Here is a 19,335-nt window from a genome sequence, read left to right as displayed (position 1 = left end):
AGTTCACGTGAAAATGGAAAAATGCAAAAATGGGCGGGGGGTGAGAAAAGGAGAAAAGCCAATTTTAAAGCAGTCAGAAAAGTAGAAATCCAAGTAATTCTCAGTAAAAGTTACGTTTGTTATTTTTAGACAAAACACTTGGAAAAAAAGTCTAATAATCCTATCTTTTAGGAACAGGCTAGATGATAGAGAGGGCTGTCTGAAGCATAAATACTAACTGGCTCCATGTGGTATGTCATTTCACCATTAAGAGATTCCATCAGATTTCACTAACTAGAGTTTGTATGTCATCACTGAGAAATTCGTCTGTGATGTTCTTTGGGGGAGAAACATCCGAGTGTAATATTTCTATTGCCTCTAATAGTTGGTTAGTTTCCAGGCCTTGGTGGACAATTTTTCTTTTTTTGGGGTAAGATTTGAGGAAAACAGATAAGTAGTATATGTGAAAAGATTTGAACAGAGTAGAGTCAGTGCCCGAAAGACGTTATTGTGCAAGTCCGGTCCTGTCCAGGCTGGCAGCTTCCTCCACTAACGTGTTCACAGACAAGTGCCGACTGACCACTGGAATGTGCCCTCTCCCAGGACATACGTCATATTATGGGACAGCCACATTTGGAAAGCTTTTAGGAGCCTAAAATGGTAGAAATGGTAGTGAAGTAGATCACTCTAGGATGGGAACCCTTTCTTCAAGCCACATGACTTGAAGAAGAGCTGCCTACTTTAATCATGACCAGAAAACTCAGATGCCAAAACCACTCAGAGGGCTGCCAGAAAACTCAGCCCCTTGAAAACAAAGGGCTCGGCAGGTTCCTGAGCCCAGCTCTCTTCACTGATGTAGATGCCAATGCCCTGACCAGCTTCAGCTGCTTCTCCTTTCTTCTATGGACAGTTAATATTAACATTTCTACAGGAATTATGGAAGAAAATGAGTCTTCTCATTCACCGAGAAAAGAGCAGGGCTGACACAAAAGAACTGCGCACCCCACGAGCCACAGGAGAAAGCAGTTGGTTAGTTTAACCCTGCAGACCAAGGAGCGACATCTGATTCGTTACAGAGACCTTCTTACCCTTTCAGATCCCAAGTGTACAAGCTGCCCAAATATGTTTAGTTTCAGATATTATCCACACTGATGCCTTGAAATATCCTTAAAGAGACATGGGGAAAATTGGCAAAAGAATTCTAATTCACTGTCATGGGCAGGGACCCAACTGGGGGAGCTCCAAACTGTGACAAGAAGAAATAGGATACTGTGTGCTTCCGTCAAAGCTGCCTTTAAAAAAAAAAAAAAAAGGGATATCCTCTTTTACCTGTAGTATATCTTATCACTGTTGACAGCAAGAACAAATTCCCAAAGCTTTCATCTCATCTTCTAATGAGGAAATCAGATTTACTAATAAAATAGAGGTGTGGAAGGAACTGGAATGAAATGCTCATTAAATCTTACCATGCATTAAGTTTTTCATTAATACATCCAGAGTCAAGTTAAAGATAAAGAGGATGTTTGGGATTGCCTAGAGAGCTTCCCCCGTAAGTATCCAAAACTGTATTTTCCTATACATGTAAGACTTTCAGAGGCAAAAATATTGGTGATACAAAGAATTTTCCAGATAACACAGAAAAAAAAAATTTATTTTCCTTACCAACTTCAAGGCCCTTAGGTCTTGGGTTGCACTGCTTATAACCTTGACAGCTTCTGAGTTCCATCAGTTGTACATGCAGCTGATTCAAAATGCCCCGTTCTACTGTGTGAACTGTATTTGTGAGCTGCAGGTGAGGAGGACAGGAAAATATAATTGAGCTTATTTCCTGGTTATTCTATTTTCTACAAACTTCATAAAATGAAAACATACCGTCTTACCTGATAAGGATCTGTATTCATATCAAAATACTCCAAAAAGCCAGTAGCGAACTCACAGAAGAGAAAGTTATGCGTCTCATTAACTGTACGCAAACACCAGTAAGTGTTATTGTTCGAGCTTGTGCAGGCACAAAAAGATCCCACTGTTGGGTAAAAAAGGAAAACACAAAAATGAAAAAGAATGGAAAAGAAAACTTCGGCAGGCTATCTGTTTCAGCATTTCACGCTCTTTACATTTTAAAGTTCACATTTTCTTTTCCGTAAACACAGTGGTTAGATGTTGAAGATAACTGTACTTCCCTCTGCCTGGGGTCCCCCCCTTTCACCCACACACCCCTTCCTCATGGATAGATGTCTCAACCCTATAGGCTTTGGCTTAAATTTCACTTCTCAGAAAGGCCTTTGCAGACTTGGTTTACCGTTTTCTTTACGGTATTTACTACTACCGTAAACTTATGTCATTTACTTCCCTCCCCCCCCGCTGTCAGAATGTGTTAGGAGGGCACAGGTAAGGTATATCTTGCCCACTGATGTGCTACCGGTGCCCACTGCCCAGCAGAAAGTACAGCCCCAGTAACTGAATGGATCACCCTCAGAGGGCCCCACACCCTAGACTACAGAACTGCCTTAAAAGTGTTTAACTTTTAAGTGCTTGTTCTAAATGTGATTTTAATCATAAAATCTTAAAAATTCTCAGGAACAGGTGTTAGAGGTCATCAAAGAATCTTCTGTGGATTCCTAAGAGTCTCCAAATTCCAGATGGAGAAACACAGACCTGGGTGGTCTCCAGTGATCCTTCAAATTCTAAGATTCTGTTTCATCGACTCCACGGGATGGCAAGCCTTCACACCAGATGGCGTACATAAGAAGGTAGGGTATGGTTTCTATACTGCTTTACGAAAAATTGTACAAGACAACTAAAGTGCATATAAGAATTTTAAAAGTGCACAATTCTTATGATTGTATATCCTCAGCAATGCAATATAAAAACCAATATTTTGTTGAGCCCCTATTATTCTGTAAACCAGATATTAGGTGTTGCAGTAGAATGGAAAATAAGTAAGATATGATCCCCATCATTTGTTTTTAAATGTCCTTTTTGTATTTAGAGTATCCATTTGAAGTATAACAGAAGCAAAACATATTTGTGGCAAAATTGCTTCTCCATTCATTTAGTTATTGAACCATCTTTCTGAGTAGGTATGCAGGTACTGGGCACTCTGTGAAATGACATTATAAGGACAAAAACCCAAAGAAAAGCTTGCCATTTTAAAACAAACGACCACCACCACCAATATTGAAGAAGTAATTTTTGCCAAAATGATGCGAGTTGACACCATAGAAAATAATACAATGCTTCCCTCTGGACTCTTTCTGGATTCCTAGCCTAAGTTGCTGCTGCACGAGTCACCGTTTCCCTGCATGGTGGAGCTAAGTGGGATTTGGGATGAACAACTTACAGTTCCAGAACGGGGCCGTCTGCCAGTGGTTGTTGTCGTGGGTGAAGCAGGTGAGGCCAGGCAGGCTGCACTCATCTCCTTTCCGCTGGCGTTTCTTCTCCTTCCTCTCCTTCCTCCTCCTGCGATTCTCCTTAAAAAGTTGGAGTTTGCTGTCTACTTCCTGAGCAGCCTCCCTATTCCAATAGAAGGGGTTTGTTAGTGCTCAGAAAGGACCTTCTTGACTAAAGATATGATTGCTGCTATGAATCTCATGCAGATATCTACATGCACGGTACTGGAGACATAATAAGAGATGACTTTTATTTTTCAGGGGCCTCAAAACATAATCAGCTACAGTGAAAGGAAATTCAAGTGGCAGCTCAGAGAACTTTACTGGGCATCAATAGGATCAACATTTTTCTTCCTTGCTTACATTCAAACATTGATGGAAATAAATGTGTAGGTGAATCTCTGGGATTCCCCTTTGTATAAGACACTTTATTTCCTCATGGCTCAGTATTTGTCAGACATAGAATCTGATTTGATTTAATTCAGATTTTAAATTTAAAAATGTCTTGGACTAGAAGATTGACTGAATTAAATGGCTTGGACTAGAAGATTGCTAATATTTTCACAAAATTCTACAAGATGACTTAGGAAGAATTTTCTTTTTCTTCATTACTTTGTTTTTCCCCTAAGCCACTCAAACACTGTTGAGACTCAAACACTTTTAAGTCTCATTCAGTGCAAATTTTACCACTATTTTAAAAATATGTATATTTCTTCCTACTTTCAGAATTCAACATTATTGCTGGCTGCCCCATAGAATATAGTGCCTTAATCATAAGAGTCTACATCTCTCAACCATTCTCTACAAAAAAGGAGAGCACTGAAATGCTATCTACCCATCCCCTTAAATGAGATCAAGAGTGCACACGGAATCAGAGTGAACTCCACTTGGCTTTCTCTCAAAGGACTCCAGAAGCATTGTGTGGTCCCCTGGCAGGGTGTGGGGCTTTGTTTTCAATTTCTTGAGCTCTACGCCCTCCCAGGTGAATGCACTTCTTCCGAAGAGGCACCGCTTAGAACACAGGAGCCCCTCAGCCTTTCAGAAGTGCATTACAGCTCTCAGTCCAGCAAACGTGGAAAACAGTTACTTACTTGAATGGGTGAAGATGGGTCTTTAATTTGTCTGGCTTTTTTACACCTTTCTCTTTATTGTAATAACTGCAGGCAAAAGGATTAAGAAGTGCTTCATAAACTTTCATTCAATTAAAAAATTCATTTTAAATGAAGAAAGCAAAATAAAAGGAAAACTTTATTTTGTTGTAACTCTTTTAGCTTAATTAATGGACTTTTTTCTTCCAACCTTTTGTTTGGGATTATGACATATCTAATTTGTTCTAAATATTTTAGATTATTACAATACATCATAATGCATTTAAATTTAAGTTTTAATTCATAAAACAAAGAAATATGCCTAGGGCTGGTCACTTTAGCTTGTGCAAATAGTAGTGAGTTTGGAAAGTAGAGAATGGGATGGGTAGATGCTTACTTCTGTTTACTACAGACACATTCTTCAGGCTTTCTTCTTTTTAGGTGACCTCTCACTTCTCTTAAATTCTTAATTTTATCTTGTAGAGCTTCAATCTGGAAAATGTATTTGAACAACTACCTTTTAGGACCAGAACTTTCTTTGCAAAGTACCTTTCTTTTCACCTTATTTTCTGTGCTCCATAATTATAATATTCATTTGAGATGATAATTAGTTAGGAAACAAACTGGGCATAGTAGCCACTGGCTACTTCTGTTTTCCACCCAATGTCCTATAACATAACAGATACTTCTTTTACAATTGCACCATTTTATCAGAGATTTCAAAAGGTCATCGAGTCAATCCTTGTTCTCGTCTCACACTCTATTTTGTTTTCAGTGAAGACTATCACTGATTTGCTGGGGAAATAAATACCTTGATTGTATATATTCTGTTTTTTATAATTATGTGAGAAATAGGAAAACAGAGTATGTTTTAGCAAATGGCCACTGCAGGCAAGTGTGAGTTTGGAATCTGTGCTCCCAGCACACACGCAGGGCTCACCTCTTTATCAATGTACGCCTTGTGATCCTTCCAGGCTCTGGAAGACTGATAGAGCTCTCGCTCACAATGGATTGTGTCATTTGGAAGTATAAAGCACCTGAAGAAACAAATAAAAAATATTAGAAATACTATAAGGGAAACAAATCCTGGTCTAGCTCCCCTCATGTATAACTTTAAAAACTATACAGCACAGGGAAAACGTACCCAAAGATAAAAATCCTCGCAGAGTTCATGGTCTTCCCCCACCCTGCTATCAGCAGAGTGATAAAATTGAAGAGAAAACAAAGATGTTGGCTAATTCAGGAAGAAAATAGTTCTCCACCAGGAGTGTAAGTAGATTTTGAAAGAACCAAAAAACCATGCAAATTCACTAAAGCTATGATAGAATTACTCCCTTCCTTGTTACCATGACTTCTGAGGCCCCTTGCTGTCTGTGATTTGGACAGGTTAAGTGTTTCTGAATCTTTCATCCTTCCCAATCCATGCCATCTTTTATCGAGGACCTACCATCCTTCCCTGGGCTGTGTTTCATTTCTCAGATTGTTACGGGGCAACCACTTTGAGCAACAACTGCCATGAGCATGGAAGAGTCCCCAATAGTCCCAGTAATTATTTCCATCTATTTTCTAGGCTCTTACAAAGAGTCATGCTTAATGGCATGAGCTCCATGTCTGCTAAGTCAAGACGTGGCAGGATTACTCTGGCTTGATTTCCAGCTGAATCAACCTTAATATGAAAGTGAACCCAAAGCACATGTCCAAAGCTATAATTGCCTGGGCCCTTTATGGCTTCTTAACCAACAAGTGTAACATGGGGCAGTTCCTCAGGCACCCTCTTGCCGAGTAGTATGACTTTTTGTAAAGGGACAAGGGGTAACTTTGAACTCAACCTCAATAGTGCACCCTTCACGCCTACTTGTGTGTCACTCGGACAGTGGTGGGCAGGGCCACGGCGTTGCCACTGTCTGCCAGCATCCCGTCTCCGTTCCCACTGCTGGCAGCCCGGCGACCTCCCGGCCTCCTGGGGCCCTCGTCATGGCGCTTGGCAATGTTCCTTGGTCTCAACACTTGCAATTCTTCTTCTTCTAGGTTTATGTCATATATCTTGCCTTCAAATTCAACTGACAAGGAACGTGTCTGTCGAGTATGGACAAATCTGGGCTTGTACTCTGGAAATGAGGGAAGATACTTTAATATAGCTGTCTAGAGTTAGTTTTGTAGGGAGGAAAATGATTACGCAGTATGGTGAGCATCTTGGCAAGGGACAAAGAACACATGCTACATTGCTGGGAAGCACTGTGGTGCTATGGACAGCTCACTGGAATTCACGCTGGGGAGAGCTGGCCTCTTGTCCTGGCTTTGCAGCCAAATAGCAGTGTAATGACCTGCTTCTCTGAGCCTTGGGTCCTTTTTCCCTCCAGTGAGGGAAATGGTCTGGATGATTTCTAAGGTCCTTCCCACTCATGGCAGGTTGTGACTTTCCAAAGTCAAATGCTAATAAGACAGTCTGTCTAAAACTAAATTCCCATATATGGATTAATAATGACTAGCATTTATTAAGCTTTTTGTATGAATTACTCACTTTATACTCATTTAAGTCTTGAAAGACAGGTATTATTTTAAATAATTACTTACCCATAAATAATCTTATATGATTACCAAATCAGACTCATGAATTTGCTGCTCTATCCCTATTTTACAGATGAGAAAGCTGAAGCTCTGAATGCCACACACATTTATGGTTACACAGCCAATAGCTGTGGGAACTAGAAACATATATGATCTGCTGAACTCCAAAGTCTGTGGTCTTTCTACTACATTGGGTTGCTTCTTCAAAGAGGCAAATGCTTTAGCCACATTCTATTTATACAAATAATGGAAGATTATTCAATAAGAAAAAAATTAAATGTTGCCAAGGCCTTCATCACACAGCGGACTTCTAATAATTGGCAACTGGAGGGCAATGCTGGGGGTGGGAGGCCAGCAAATTTTCTGATCTCTCTTGAACACTGTCAAGCACCCACAGTAAGATATGAACAAATGTTGGCCCATGTTTATCAGACACACTTAGGCTCTTTGGGTATGTACTCATACAGCCTTAGCTTTCCAGCCTGTTAAAAGGGGATGAAGGGGAGCACATTGGCCATGGAATCAGAATTGTCACACCTCTGCTACGGCTCTCTGTGGGATCTAGTTCTGATGGCAGATCCCAGGTTAGGGACTAGCCAGTGGGTCCCTGGAGGGTACTCACGAGTTCCACCACTGGATAAAAAGGAGAAAATCGACCTCTGCACCGAACACACACAAGTTTCCACGCAGCTTGAAAAAACTACATTATCTCCTGTCTGTGCCCAATGCTCTAAGATCAACATTCTTTGTGGTCAGGCCTAGGGATGCCACCGCTCACTCTGTGGGAGAGAAGAGGTATCCCTGCCACTCAGCTGGATGTTGGTAGCTGGCATCCATTAAAGGAGTGCCAGAGATCCTCACTGATTTTCTATTTGAAGATTAAAATTTCTATCAATTATTAAACCTGGCGTTTTCTCCTAGGGAAGAAAAAAAAATTCCCAAAGCAAGATTCTTAGCCTTTCGGGTTAAGGAGTCTTTTAGGAATTTGTTGACTGGAAGATGGAACAAGGAGTTGCAGGGCAGGGCTCACTCCTCTCCCCCAAATAGCTAATAGACTCACAGAGACCATCCAGAACAACTGCTACATGAAAAAGCCTATTTTGTCAAAGACCTAACTGCAAAGGAAAAATAAAAACTGCAGCAGATAAACCCCAAAGGCACAAGGAAAGAAAAGATTAGATGCCTCAGGTGTGGCACCTGTGGTTGGGGTCAGGTGGGTTAAGGGCCAGGAGTCTCAAGAGCACCACCTGCTGGGGAGGAGAGAAAACGCCAGCCTGACAACCTGCCTATCTGCCTCGCTCTCACACAAAGCCCAAACTAGAACTCCATTGCCCCCGTGATAGCAGGGACTTGGTCTCATGGGGAAAGACAGGCAAATCAAATCCAAACAGGGAGCTTCAAAGCTAATACAAGGAGATAAAAAATCTTAGATGAGGCAAGGAAATACATCCTCAAAGTTACCTTAAGACATTTAAATGCCCCATCTATGACAGAAGATCATAAAATATATGAAGGACAAGGCAGATATGGCTCAGCCAAATGACCAAATTAACTCATCTGAAGGGACTCAGAATTTGAACAGCCAATTAAGGTTGTTCATAACAATATAAAGGCTATCAAGCAGACACCAGAAGAGCATAAAAAATAATCTGAAAGAATAGGATAGTATCAGATATCACAGGGACGAAAGATACTATAGACCAAATTAAAAACATATTACAGGCTCACAACGGTATATTTCAAGAGTCAGAAGAAAGAATAAGCAAATTAGAAGACATGAAATATATTTGAATTTTCAGAAGAACAAACGGGAGTTCTGGGAAGATGACAGAACAGGATAGGTTGAGTTCACCCCTGCTACAAGGAACAGCTACAGAAGGGACAGGAGGGCGACTGAGATGTGATTCCAAGGGGTAAGCGACCTGGGAGGGTCTTCTACACCACACAGGGAGGCCCTGGTTGCAAAAGTTGAGGAACTGAGAAGTAGAGAACTGGAGACCATCTGGCTGGTGCAAATGGCCTAATGCAGAAGGCTGGAATGGGGGGGGGGCAGGGCAACGGGACCAGGAAGTAAGCCAAGCTGCGTTCCTTGATGCACTACCCTCACCAGAGCACCCCCATGACTGAGAACTCACCCCATACCCCACACACCTGAACCCCATTCACCAGCTCCCTTCTCTGCACTCCTAGGGCCTGCCCCACAACCCTACCCCAAACACATGCACACCTGCTCAGCCCAAACCACCTTTCCTGCAAAAGTGCAGTCTTGCCCCATTCCTCCTGAGCCCTACCTCTCAGTCCCTGCCCCCTGAAGGCGGTTGATAATGTATAAAGGCTGTGGGCACTTACCTGCATATTCAGACTATACCTGCCCCATACAGTCATGCAACAACACCCCCAAGTCCACCCCCAGCTCTGCGTAAGTGTACATCAGTTTACAGCCATCCCAGATCAGCGCATGCACATGGCCCCCAGTCATGCCTATCCCTCCCAGCTTAGAGCAAGCATTGACCTGCACATGCAGTCATAGTGCTGACCTGCTGACCTGAGCTCTGTGCATGCACACAGAGGGCCCCACACCCAAGACCAGCACACCCCAGAGCTCCACCATCCAGTCTTGTGCACCCACACAGCCACATCCTCCCACCACTGGGCACCTACACTCACAAGCACCAGCGTAGCATCCCCAACCTGTACCTATACCTGTGCTGCAATGCATCACCACACTGTTGTGCCCCACCCTGCATTCTGCTCCACACCCATCCCACAAGTACAAGGCTTTAGCTACTGAAGGAAACCAACTTCCAAACTAAACCAATCAAGATATTTACATGCTACAAACACAGCAGAAGGTCACTAAGCATATGATGCAGACAGATATAGCCCAGTCTAATGACCAAATTAAAACACCAGAGGATACCTACACTTTGGAACACCTGATCAAAGATGTCCATATAACTCTACTAAAAAAAATAAATGGGATGGCTAATGACATAAAGGAGATCAAGAAGACTTAAGAGCATAAAGAGGAATTTGAAAGAATAAATTGAAAAACAGCAGATAGATAGCACAGCGATTAAGGATGCTGTGGACCAAATCAACATACTAGAGACACACCACAGCAGATTTGAAGAGGGAGAAGAAAGTAAGTGAACTAGAGAACAGGACACTGATTTCAAACACTCAAAACAGCAAATGGCAAAAAAAGACGGAAAAAAATTGAATTGGATCTCAGGGAAATGATAAACAAAACAAAGCACACAAATATAAGAATCATTGGTGTCCCAGAAGGAGAAAAGAAGAGTAAAGGACTAGGAAGATTAGCTGAGGATACAATGGGGGAAAACTTTCCAACCTTTATAAAGGACATAAATATGCACATCAAAGAAGCTCAGCTAACTCCAAATAGAATAAATCCAAATAGGCTTTCCCTAAGACATACATTAGTTAGTCTGTCAAATGTTGAAGAAAAGCAGAAAATTCTAAAAGCTGCAAGAGAAAAAACAATCTACTACATACAAGGGAAACCACATAAGAGTGAATTCAGACTACTCATCTGGCACTATGGAAGTGAGAAGGCAGCGGTATGATCTATTTAAGATCCTGAAAGAGAAAGACTTCCAGCCAAGAATTCTGAACTCAGCCAAGTTGTCCTTCAAAACTGAGGGGAGATTAAAATTTTCACACACAAACAAATCCTGAAAGAGTTTGTCAACAAGAGACTGGCCCTACAAGAAATAATAACCAGAGTTCTGCTAGTTGGAAAAAAAAAAAAAAAGAGAGGGAGGTCTGAAGGAGGGCACAGAATTGAATGTACCACTAAGGGTAAGTTAAAGGATAAAAAGAGAAAGAGGGAAAAGAATATATAGATCTGACAAATAAAATCCAAAGATAATATAATGGACTTAAAAAACACCTTTTCAGTTATTACTGAATGTTAATGGACTAACCTTACTAATTAAAAGATACAGATTGGCAGAATGGATTAAGAAGTATAATCCAGCTGTATGCTGCTTACAAGAGACTCATCTTAGACACAAGGATACAAACAGACTGAAAGTGAAAGGTAGGAAAAAGATGTTCCAGGAAAGTTGTAACCAAATGAAAGCAGGAGTAGCTATACTAATAGCAGACAAAATAGACTTTAAATGTAAAGACATTGTAAGAAACAATGAAGGTAAAAGGGACAATTCACCAAGAAAATTTAACAATCATAAATGTTTATGCTCCTAATCAAGGAGCTCCAGAGTACAAGAAACAGATATTGACGAAACTGAAGGGAGCGATAGATGTTTCAACAATAATAGTAGGAGACTTCAATACAGCACTCTCCTCTATTGATAGTACAGTCAGACAGAAGATTAACAAGGAAATAGAGAAGTTAAACAACTTGATAAACTTTATCTAATTTGATAAATGAATTAGACCTAATAGATGTACATAGGTCATTACACCCAAAACACCAGGATATACATTATTCTCTAGTGCTCATGGAACATTCTTCATGATAGATCATATGCTGGGGCACAAAATAAGTCTTTATAAATTTAAAAACACTGAAATTATTCAAAGCCCTTTCTCTGATCACAATGGAATGAAGCTGGATATAAAAAAAGAACAAATGGCAAGAGAGATGGAAAAAATGCAACTCGATCAAGGAAATGATAGACAACATGAAGCATACAAATACAAAAATTTTTGGCGACACAGAGGGAGAAAAGAAGAGTAAAAGGAAAGCTTTATTTAAACTATAACTAGGAAGGCTAGTTGAAGACATAATGAGGGAACCCTTATAACAGACATAAATATCCAAACCAAACAAGCCCGACAAGTCCCAAATAGAATAAATCCAAACAGGCTTACTCCAAGACATACACGTATCAGAATGTCAAATCTTGAAGAGAAGCAAAAAGTTATAAAAGCAGTGAGTTAAAAGAAATTACATGCAAGGGAAAGCATACAAGACTGAGCAGCTCAGACTATTCCACAGGTACCATGGAGGTGAGAAGGCAGTGGTGTGATATCTAAACGAGAAAGACTTCCAGCCAAGAATTCTTTATACTGCCAAGTGGTCCCGCAAAATTGAGGGAGCAATTAAAATCTTCACAGATGAAGAACAGCTGTGAGAATCTGCCAACAAGAGACTTCTACAAGAAATATTAAAAGGAGCTCTGTTGACTGGAAAAAGACTAGAAAGGGAGGTCTGGAGGAGGGTACAGAATTGAAGAGTATTAGCATGGGTAACAAAGGACAAAAAGTGAGAGAGGGAAAAGAATATATAGATCCAATAAATAAAAATTATAGGATATAAGATGCTAGATCCAAGAACTGCTTTTACAGTAATAATTTTGAATGTTAATGGACTAAAGTCATGAAAGTTAAAAGACACAGATTGACAAGAACAGATTAAATGATATGATCTATCTATACACTGCTCACAAGAGACTTATCTCAGACCCAAGCATACAAACAGATTAAAAATGAAAGGATGGAAATTGATGTTCTATACAAGCTGTAAGCAAAAAAAACAAAAAACAAAAAACAAATATCTATAGCAATATTTGATGAAATAGATTTTATATATTATATCACAGATTTTCATGTTAATTGTAAAAACATTTGCATCTTTATATTTTCCTGAAATGAGAAACTTGAAAGCATTCAGTAACATTAACAATGTGTGCAAAGTGGATGTTTCTTATTACTTTCTACTTGATTGAGTGTACACGGTTTTGATAACTAATCAAACGGTATGTAAGTTAGAGTTTAATATTTAGAATTCAAAAAATCTGCTATCTGTAATCTGTAGATTTTTTCCTTGTTTACTTAATTATAAATTCGTTTATGAACTTACTGTACAGACACAGGCTTTACAATGATTATATTTTATTTAATATGCCTATGGATAAGTTAACCAAGATATACATTTTTGGTGGGTAAGATTTTCATATATTATTTGTAAAAACATTTGTATCTTTGTATTTTCCTGAAAGAGACTTGAATGTTTAATAACAAATAACATAGGCTGTTACTACAGCAAAGTTGATATTTGTAGTAACTTTCTACTTGATTCCGAGAATGTTCACTGTTTTGAAAGCTAATCACATGGTATATAAATTAATGTTTAATATTTAAAATGTAAGAAACTCTGATACCTGTATTCATAGATTTTTTTCCACGGAACATACTCTAGGCGAGGCCATAGTTACACCACAAAATAATCTTAATGCATTTTTAAAAGACTGAAACCATTCCAATTACACTGGAATAAAACCAGCAAGCAAAGAAAAACTGGAAAATTCACATATGAGGAAACTGAACAACACATTCTTAAATGACCAGCAGGGCAAAGAAAAAAACCCACAAGGGAAATGAGAAAATACCTTAAGACGGTGACAACGCAGCACACCAAACTTCATGGGATGTAGCTAAAGCAGTACTAAGAGGGGACCTGAGAGTTGTAAATGCCTACATTAAAAATAAGGAAACTCTAATCAATAACTTAACCCACAAACCCTTAGCTAGACTGATTACAACAGAAAGAGGAAAGATGCAAATAAGATCAGAAGCGAGAGGGGGGCAGTTACCACAGAACTTGTAGAAATAAAAACCATCTACAATTAGATAACACCATGAACAACCGTGTGCCAACACAGTAGGCAACTTAGACAAAATGAAAATCTCTTAGAAACCCATGAACAACCTAAACTGACTCTAGAACAGATAGAAAATTTCAACAAACCAATCCAAGTAAAGAGATTGAAATAGTCATCAAAAACCTCCCAAAGGCACAATTAACACCAAAATATATATCAGAATATGGGGTAAAAAGGATGAATCGCATGTTGTGTTAGTAATAAAGGTGTTTAAAAAAAAAAAACTCCCAAAGGAAGCAAGCCTTCTAGCCTCAAACTGTGAGCCAATAAATTGCTGTTAAACTGAAAAAGTAAATAAATACATAAATAATCTCTCTTAAAAAATGGAAACAACCCAAGTGTCCACCAATCCATGGATGAAGAAAATGTGATATATACATATAATAGAATATTACTCAGCAGTAAGAAAGAATGAAGTCCTGAAGCACATGACAACATGAATAAACCTTGAGGACATAATGCTGAGTGAAATAAGTCAGACAAAAGAGGGCAAATATTGTATGATTTCATTAATTTGAACTAATTATAATATGTAAACTCCTAGCCATAAAATGTAGAATCTAAGTTATCAAGAGATACAATGAGAATAGAGAATGGGGAGTGGTTGCTTAATATGCACAGAATTTTTACCTAGGTTAAACCTAAACATTTGGAAATGGAGAGAGGTGATGGTAGCACATTATTGGGAGTTTAAGATACAGTGGTGAATTTTCTGTGTATATGGTTGAAAGGGGTTGTTTAGAGTCATGTATGTCACCAAAAGGAAAGCTAGATGCTAAAATATGGGAATTGTGCAGCACAGTGAACTTGTAGTGGATGATTTTGGTGATTAACACTACAAACATAAATTCCTTCATGAACCAGAACAAATGAATGACACTTTTACAAATAATTAATAACTGAGTGGTATATAGAAAAAAAGTACCAATTGCAACCCATGGACTATAGTTAATAGTAATATCTTAATATTCTTCCAACAGTAAGAAATGGACCACACCAATAATAAGGGAATAAGTGATACAGGATGTTTGAGTTTTACATCCTTTTATGGAGTAATACACACTCAGCAAAAAATAGTTTACAAAAATCTAAAATTGACTGCGGCGATGATTACACAGCTATGTGATGACACCATGAGCCACTGATTGTATACTCTGGATGGATTACATGTTGTGTGAATATCTCAATCTGCATTAAAAGAAGAGGTAACATCTAGATAATAAATACGTGAATAGATAAAAACAAAAATCCTCTTAATAAAGAAAAGCCCAGGACCAGATGGCTTCTCAAGTGAATTTTACTGATTACTTCAAGTAGAATTAAGAACAATCCTGCTCAAACACTTCTAAAACATTGAAGAGAAGGGAACAGTAAATCAATCTATGAGGCCAATATTACCCTCATACCAAAACCTAATAAAGAAACTAAAGAAAATTAAAGACCAATCTCTCTAATAAGCACAGATGCAAAGATACTCAACAAATTACTTGCAAATCAAATTCAACAGCATTATTAAACAAATTATGCACCATGATCAAGGTATGCAACAATGGTTCAACACAGGAAAATCAATTAATGTAATATAGCACATTAACAAAACAGGAGAAAAAAAAAATCACATGGTCATCTCAATTGATGCCAAAAAGGGATTTGGCAAAATCCAGCATCCCTTCTTGGTAAAAACATTTCAAAAGGTTGGACTCGAACGAAACTTGATCAGCATGGTAAAGGGAACATATGTCAATCCTACAGCTAACATTGTACTCCATGGTGACAAACTTGAAAGCTTTCTAAGATTGGGAACAACACAAGGATGCCCACTGTCACCACTGTTATTCAACATCATGCTAGAAGGTATAGCTACAGCAATTATGAAAGAAAAAGAACAACAAAAAGGCATCCAAATCATAAAGGAGGAAGTAAAACTTGACTACTTGCAGATAATATGATCCTATATTTACAAAGTCTTGAAAAACTTAGACAACAAAGACACTAGAGCAGGAACAAGACAAGGATGTCCACTATCACCACTATTATTCAACATTGTGTTGGAGGTTCTAGCCAGAGCAATTAGACAAGAAAAAGAAATACAAGGCATCAAAATTGGAAAGGAAGAAGTAAAACTATCACTGTTTGCAGACGATATGATACTATACGTCGAAAACCCAGAAAAATCCACAACAAAACTACTAGAGCTAATAAATGAGTACAGCAAAGTAGCAGGTTACAAGATCAACATTCAAAAATCTGTAGCATTTCTATACACTAGTAATGAACAAGCTGAGGGGGAAATCAAGAAACGAATCCCATTTACAATTGCAACTAAAAGAATAAAATACCTAGGAATAAATTTAACTAAAGAGACAAAAAACCTATATAAAGAAAACTACAAAAAACTGCTAAAAGAAATCACAGAAGACCTAAATAGATGGAAGGGCATACCGTGTTCATGGATTGGAAGACTAAATATAGTTAAGATGTCAATCCTACCTAAATTCATTTACAGATTCAATGCAATACCAATCAAAATCCCAACAACTTATTTTTCAGAAATAGAAAAACCAATAAGCAAATTTATCTGGAAGGGCAGGGTGCCCCGAATTGCTAAAAACATCTTGAGGAAAAAAAACGAAGCTGGAGGTCTCGCGCTGCCTGACTTTAAGGCATATTATGAAGCCACAGTGGTCAAAACAGCATGGTATTGGCATAAAGATAGATATATCGACCAATGGAATCGAATAGAGTGCTCAGATATAGACCCTCTCATCTATGGACATTTGATCTTTGATAAGGCAGTCAAGCCAACTCACCTGGGACAGAGCAGTCTCTTCAATAAATGGTGCCTAGAGAACTGGATATCCATATGCAAAAGAATGAAAGAAGACCCATCTCTCACACCCTATACAAAAGTTAACTCAAAATGGATCAAAGATCTAAACATTAGGTCTAAGACCATAAAACAGATAGAGGAAAATGTTGGGAGATATCTTATGGATCTTACAACTGGAGGCGGTTTTATGGACCTTAAACCTAAAGCAAGAGCACTGAAGAAGGAAATAAATAAATGGGAACTCCTCAGAATTAAACACTTTTGTGCATCAAAGAACTTCATCAAGAAAGTAGAAAGACAGCCTTCACAATGGGAGACAATATTTGGAAATGATATATCAGATAAAGGTCTAGTATCCAGAATTTATAAAGAGATTGTTCATCTCAACAACAAAAAGACAGCCAACCCAATTACAAAATGGGAAAAAGACTTGAACAGACACCTCTCAGAAGAGGAAATACGGATGGCCAAGAGGCACATGAAGAGATGCTCAATGTCCCTGGCCATTAGAGAAATGCAAATCAAAACCACAATGAGATATCATCTCACACCCACCAGAATGGCCATTATCAACAAAACAGAAAATGACAAGTGCTGGAGAGGATGCGGAGAAAGAGGCACACTTATCCACTGTTGGTGGGAATGTCAAAGGGTGCAACCACTGTGGAAGGCAGTTTGGCGGTTCCCCAAAAAGCTGAATATAGAATTGCCATACGACCCAGCAATACCATTGCTAGGTATCTACTCAAAGGACTTAAGGGCAAAGACACAAACGGACATTTGCACACCAATGTTTATAGCAGCATTATTTACAATTGCAAAGAGATGGAAACAGTCAAAATCTCCATCAACAGAAGAGTGGCTAAACAAACTGTGGTATATACATATGATGGAATATTATGCAGCTTTAAGACAAGATAAACTTATGAACCATGTAATAACATGGATGGACCTAGAGAATATTATGCTGAGTGAATCCAGCCAAAAACTAAAGGACAAATACTGTATGGTCCCACTGATGTGAACGGACATTTGAGAATAAACTTGAAATATGTCATTGGTAACAGAGTTCAGCAGGAGTTAGAAACAGGGTAAGACAATGGGTAATTGAAGCTGAAGGGATACAGACTGTGCAACAGGACTAGATACAAAAACTCAAAAATGGACAGCACAATAATACCTAATTGTAAAGTAATCATGTTAAAACACTGAATGAAGCTGCATCTGAGCTATAGGTTTTTGTTTTGTTTTGTTTTGATTTTACTATTATTACTTTTATTTTTTTCTCTATATTAACATTCTATATCTTTTTCGGTTATGTTGCTAGTTCTTCTAAACCAATGCAAATGTACTAAGAAATGATGATCATGCATCTATGTGATGATGTTAAGAATTAATGATTGCATGTGTAGAATGGTATGATCTCTAAATGTTGGGTTAATTTCTTTTTTTCCGTTAATTAAAAAAAAAAAAAAAGAGAAGGGATAATTGGAGATGAAGGGATACAGACTGTACAACGGGACTGGATATAAAAACTCAGAAATGGACAGCACAATACTACCCAATTGTAATGCAATTATGTTAAAACACTGAATGAAGCTGCATGTGAGGTATAGGTTTTTTGTTTTTGTTTTTTTTGTTTTTTTTCTTTCTATTATTGTTTTAATTCTTATTCTGTTGTCTTTTTATTTCTTTTTCTAAATCGATGCAAATGTACTAAGAAATGATGAATATGCAACTATGTGATGTTATTAAGAATTACTGATTGTACATGTAGATTGGAATGATTTCTAATTGTTTTGTTAATTCTTTTTTTTAATTAATTAAAAAAAAAAAAAAGACACTAGAGCTAATAAATGAGTTCAGCAAAGTGGTAGGATACAAAAATCAACATGCAAAAATTAGCAGTATTTCTATACAGTAGTAATGAGCTATCCAGGGAGGAAATCAAGGAAAAAAAGTTCCATTTATAATAGCAACTAGAAGAATCAAATACCTAGGAATAAATTTAACTAAGGATGTCAAGGACGGATATATTCATAAAACCACAAGATACTGGTGAAAGAAATCAAAGTAGACCTAAATAAATGGGAGGATAATCTGTTGATGGATTAGGAGGCTAAATGTCAACTCCATCTAAATTGATCTACAGACTCAATGCCACATCAACCAAAATTCCAAAAGCCTACTTTGCAGAAATGGAAAAGCTAATTCGTAAATTTATTTGGAATAGTAAGGGACCTTGAATAGCCAAAAGTAGAATATGAAGTGGGAGAACTCACACTTTCCGACTTTAAACCATACTACAAAACTACAGTGGTTAAAACAGCATAGCACCGAGTTAAAGATACCATATTGATCAATGGAATTGAATTGAAAGTTGAGAAACAGACCCATCTGTGGTCAAAGTATTTGACAAACCTTCCAAGTCCACTCAACTAGGTGGATATCTGTATCAAAAAGAATGAAAGAGGACCCCTATCTCATATGCTATGAAAAATTAACTCAAAATAGATCAAGGACCTAAAAATAATAGCTAGTACCGTAAGTACCATAAAACTCCTAGAAGAAAGCGTATGGAAGCCTAGTCAAGAGCTAATAATAGGCAGTAGGAGCTTTTTACGCCCAAAGCTAAAGCAACAAAATAAAAAAAATAGATAAAAGAGATTTCAAAATTGAGGACTTTTGTACTTCAAAGGACTTTGTCAAAAAGGTGAAGAGGCACCTACTTATTGAGAGAAAATATTTGGAAACCACAAATCCAATAAAGGTTTGCTACCCCGACTAAAAAGAAATTCTACAACTCTGTAAAAAGACAAACATCC

The 19,335-nt window shown here is 38.2% G+C and overlaps 1 protein-coding gene across 4 annotated transcripts in view; it reads right to left on the bottom strand.

Moving 5' to 3' along the window:
* SULF1 (sulfatase 1) overlaps window positions 1–19,335 on the bottom strand; it is a 183,332-nt gene that overhangs the window by 23,785 nt on the left and 140,212 nt on the right. For all 4 annotated transcript variants that reach the window (XM_077166956.1, XM_077166959.1, XM_077166957.1 and 1 more), the window contains exons 14-20: window positions 6,312–6,564; window positions 5,397–5,493; window positions 4,854–4,948; window positions 4,460–4,525; window positions 3,320–3,492; window positions 1,860–2,002; window positions 1,642–1,765 (exon numbers count right to left, since the gene is read on the bottom strand). In XM_077166956.1, the coding sequence (XP_077023071.1) occupies window positions 1,642–1,765; window positions 1,860–2,002; window positions 3,320–3,492; window positions 4,460–4,525; window positions 4,854–4,948; window positions 5,397–5,493; window positions 6,312–6,564 (951 nt within the window). The remainder of the gene's footprint in view (window positions 1–1,641; window positions 1,766–1,859; window positions 2,003–3,319; window positions 3,493–4,459; window positions 4,526–4,853; window positions 4,949–5,396; window positions 5,494–6,311; window positions 6,565–19,335) is intronic.

This window comes from Tamandua tetradactyla, chromosome 6 (genome assembly GCF_023851605.1).
Source record: "Tamandua tetradactyla isolate mTamTet1 chromosome 6, mTamTet1.pri, whole genome shotgun sequence".
In the NCBI taxonomy this organism is placed as follows: domain Eukaryota; kingdom Metazoa; phylum Chordata; class Mammalia; order Pilosa; family Myrmecophagidae; genus Tamandua; species Tamandua tetradactyla.
The sequence above is the reverse complement of the archived record's forward strand: the minus strand, read 5'-3'. Positions and strand labels throughout refer to the sequence as shown.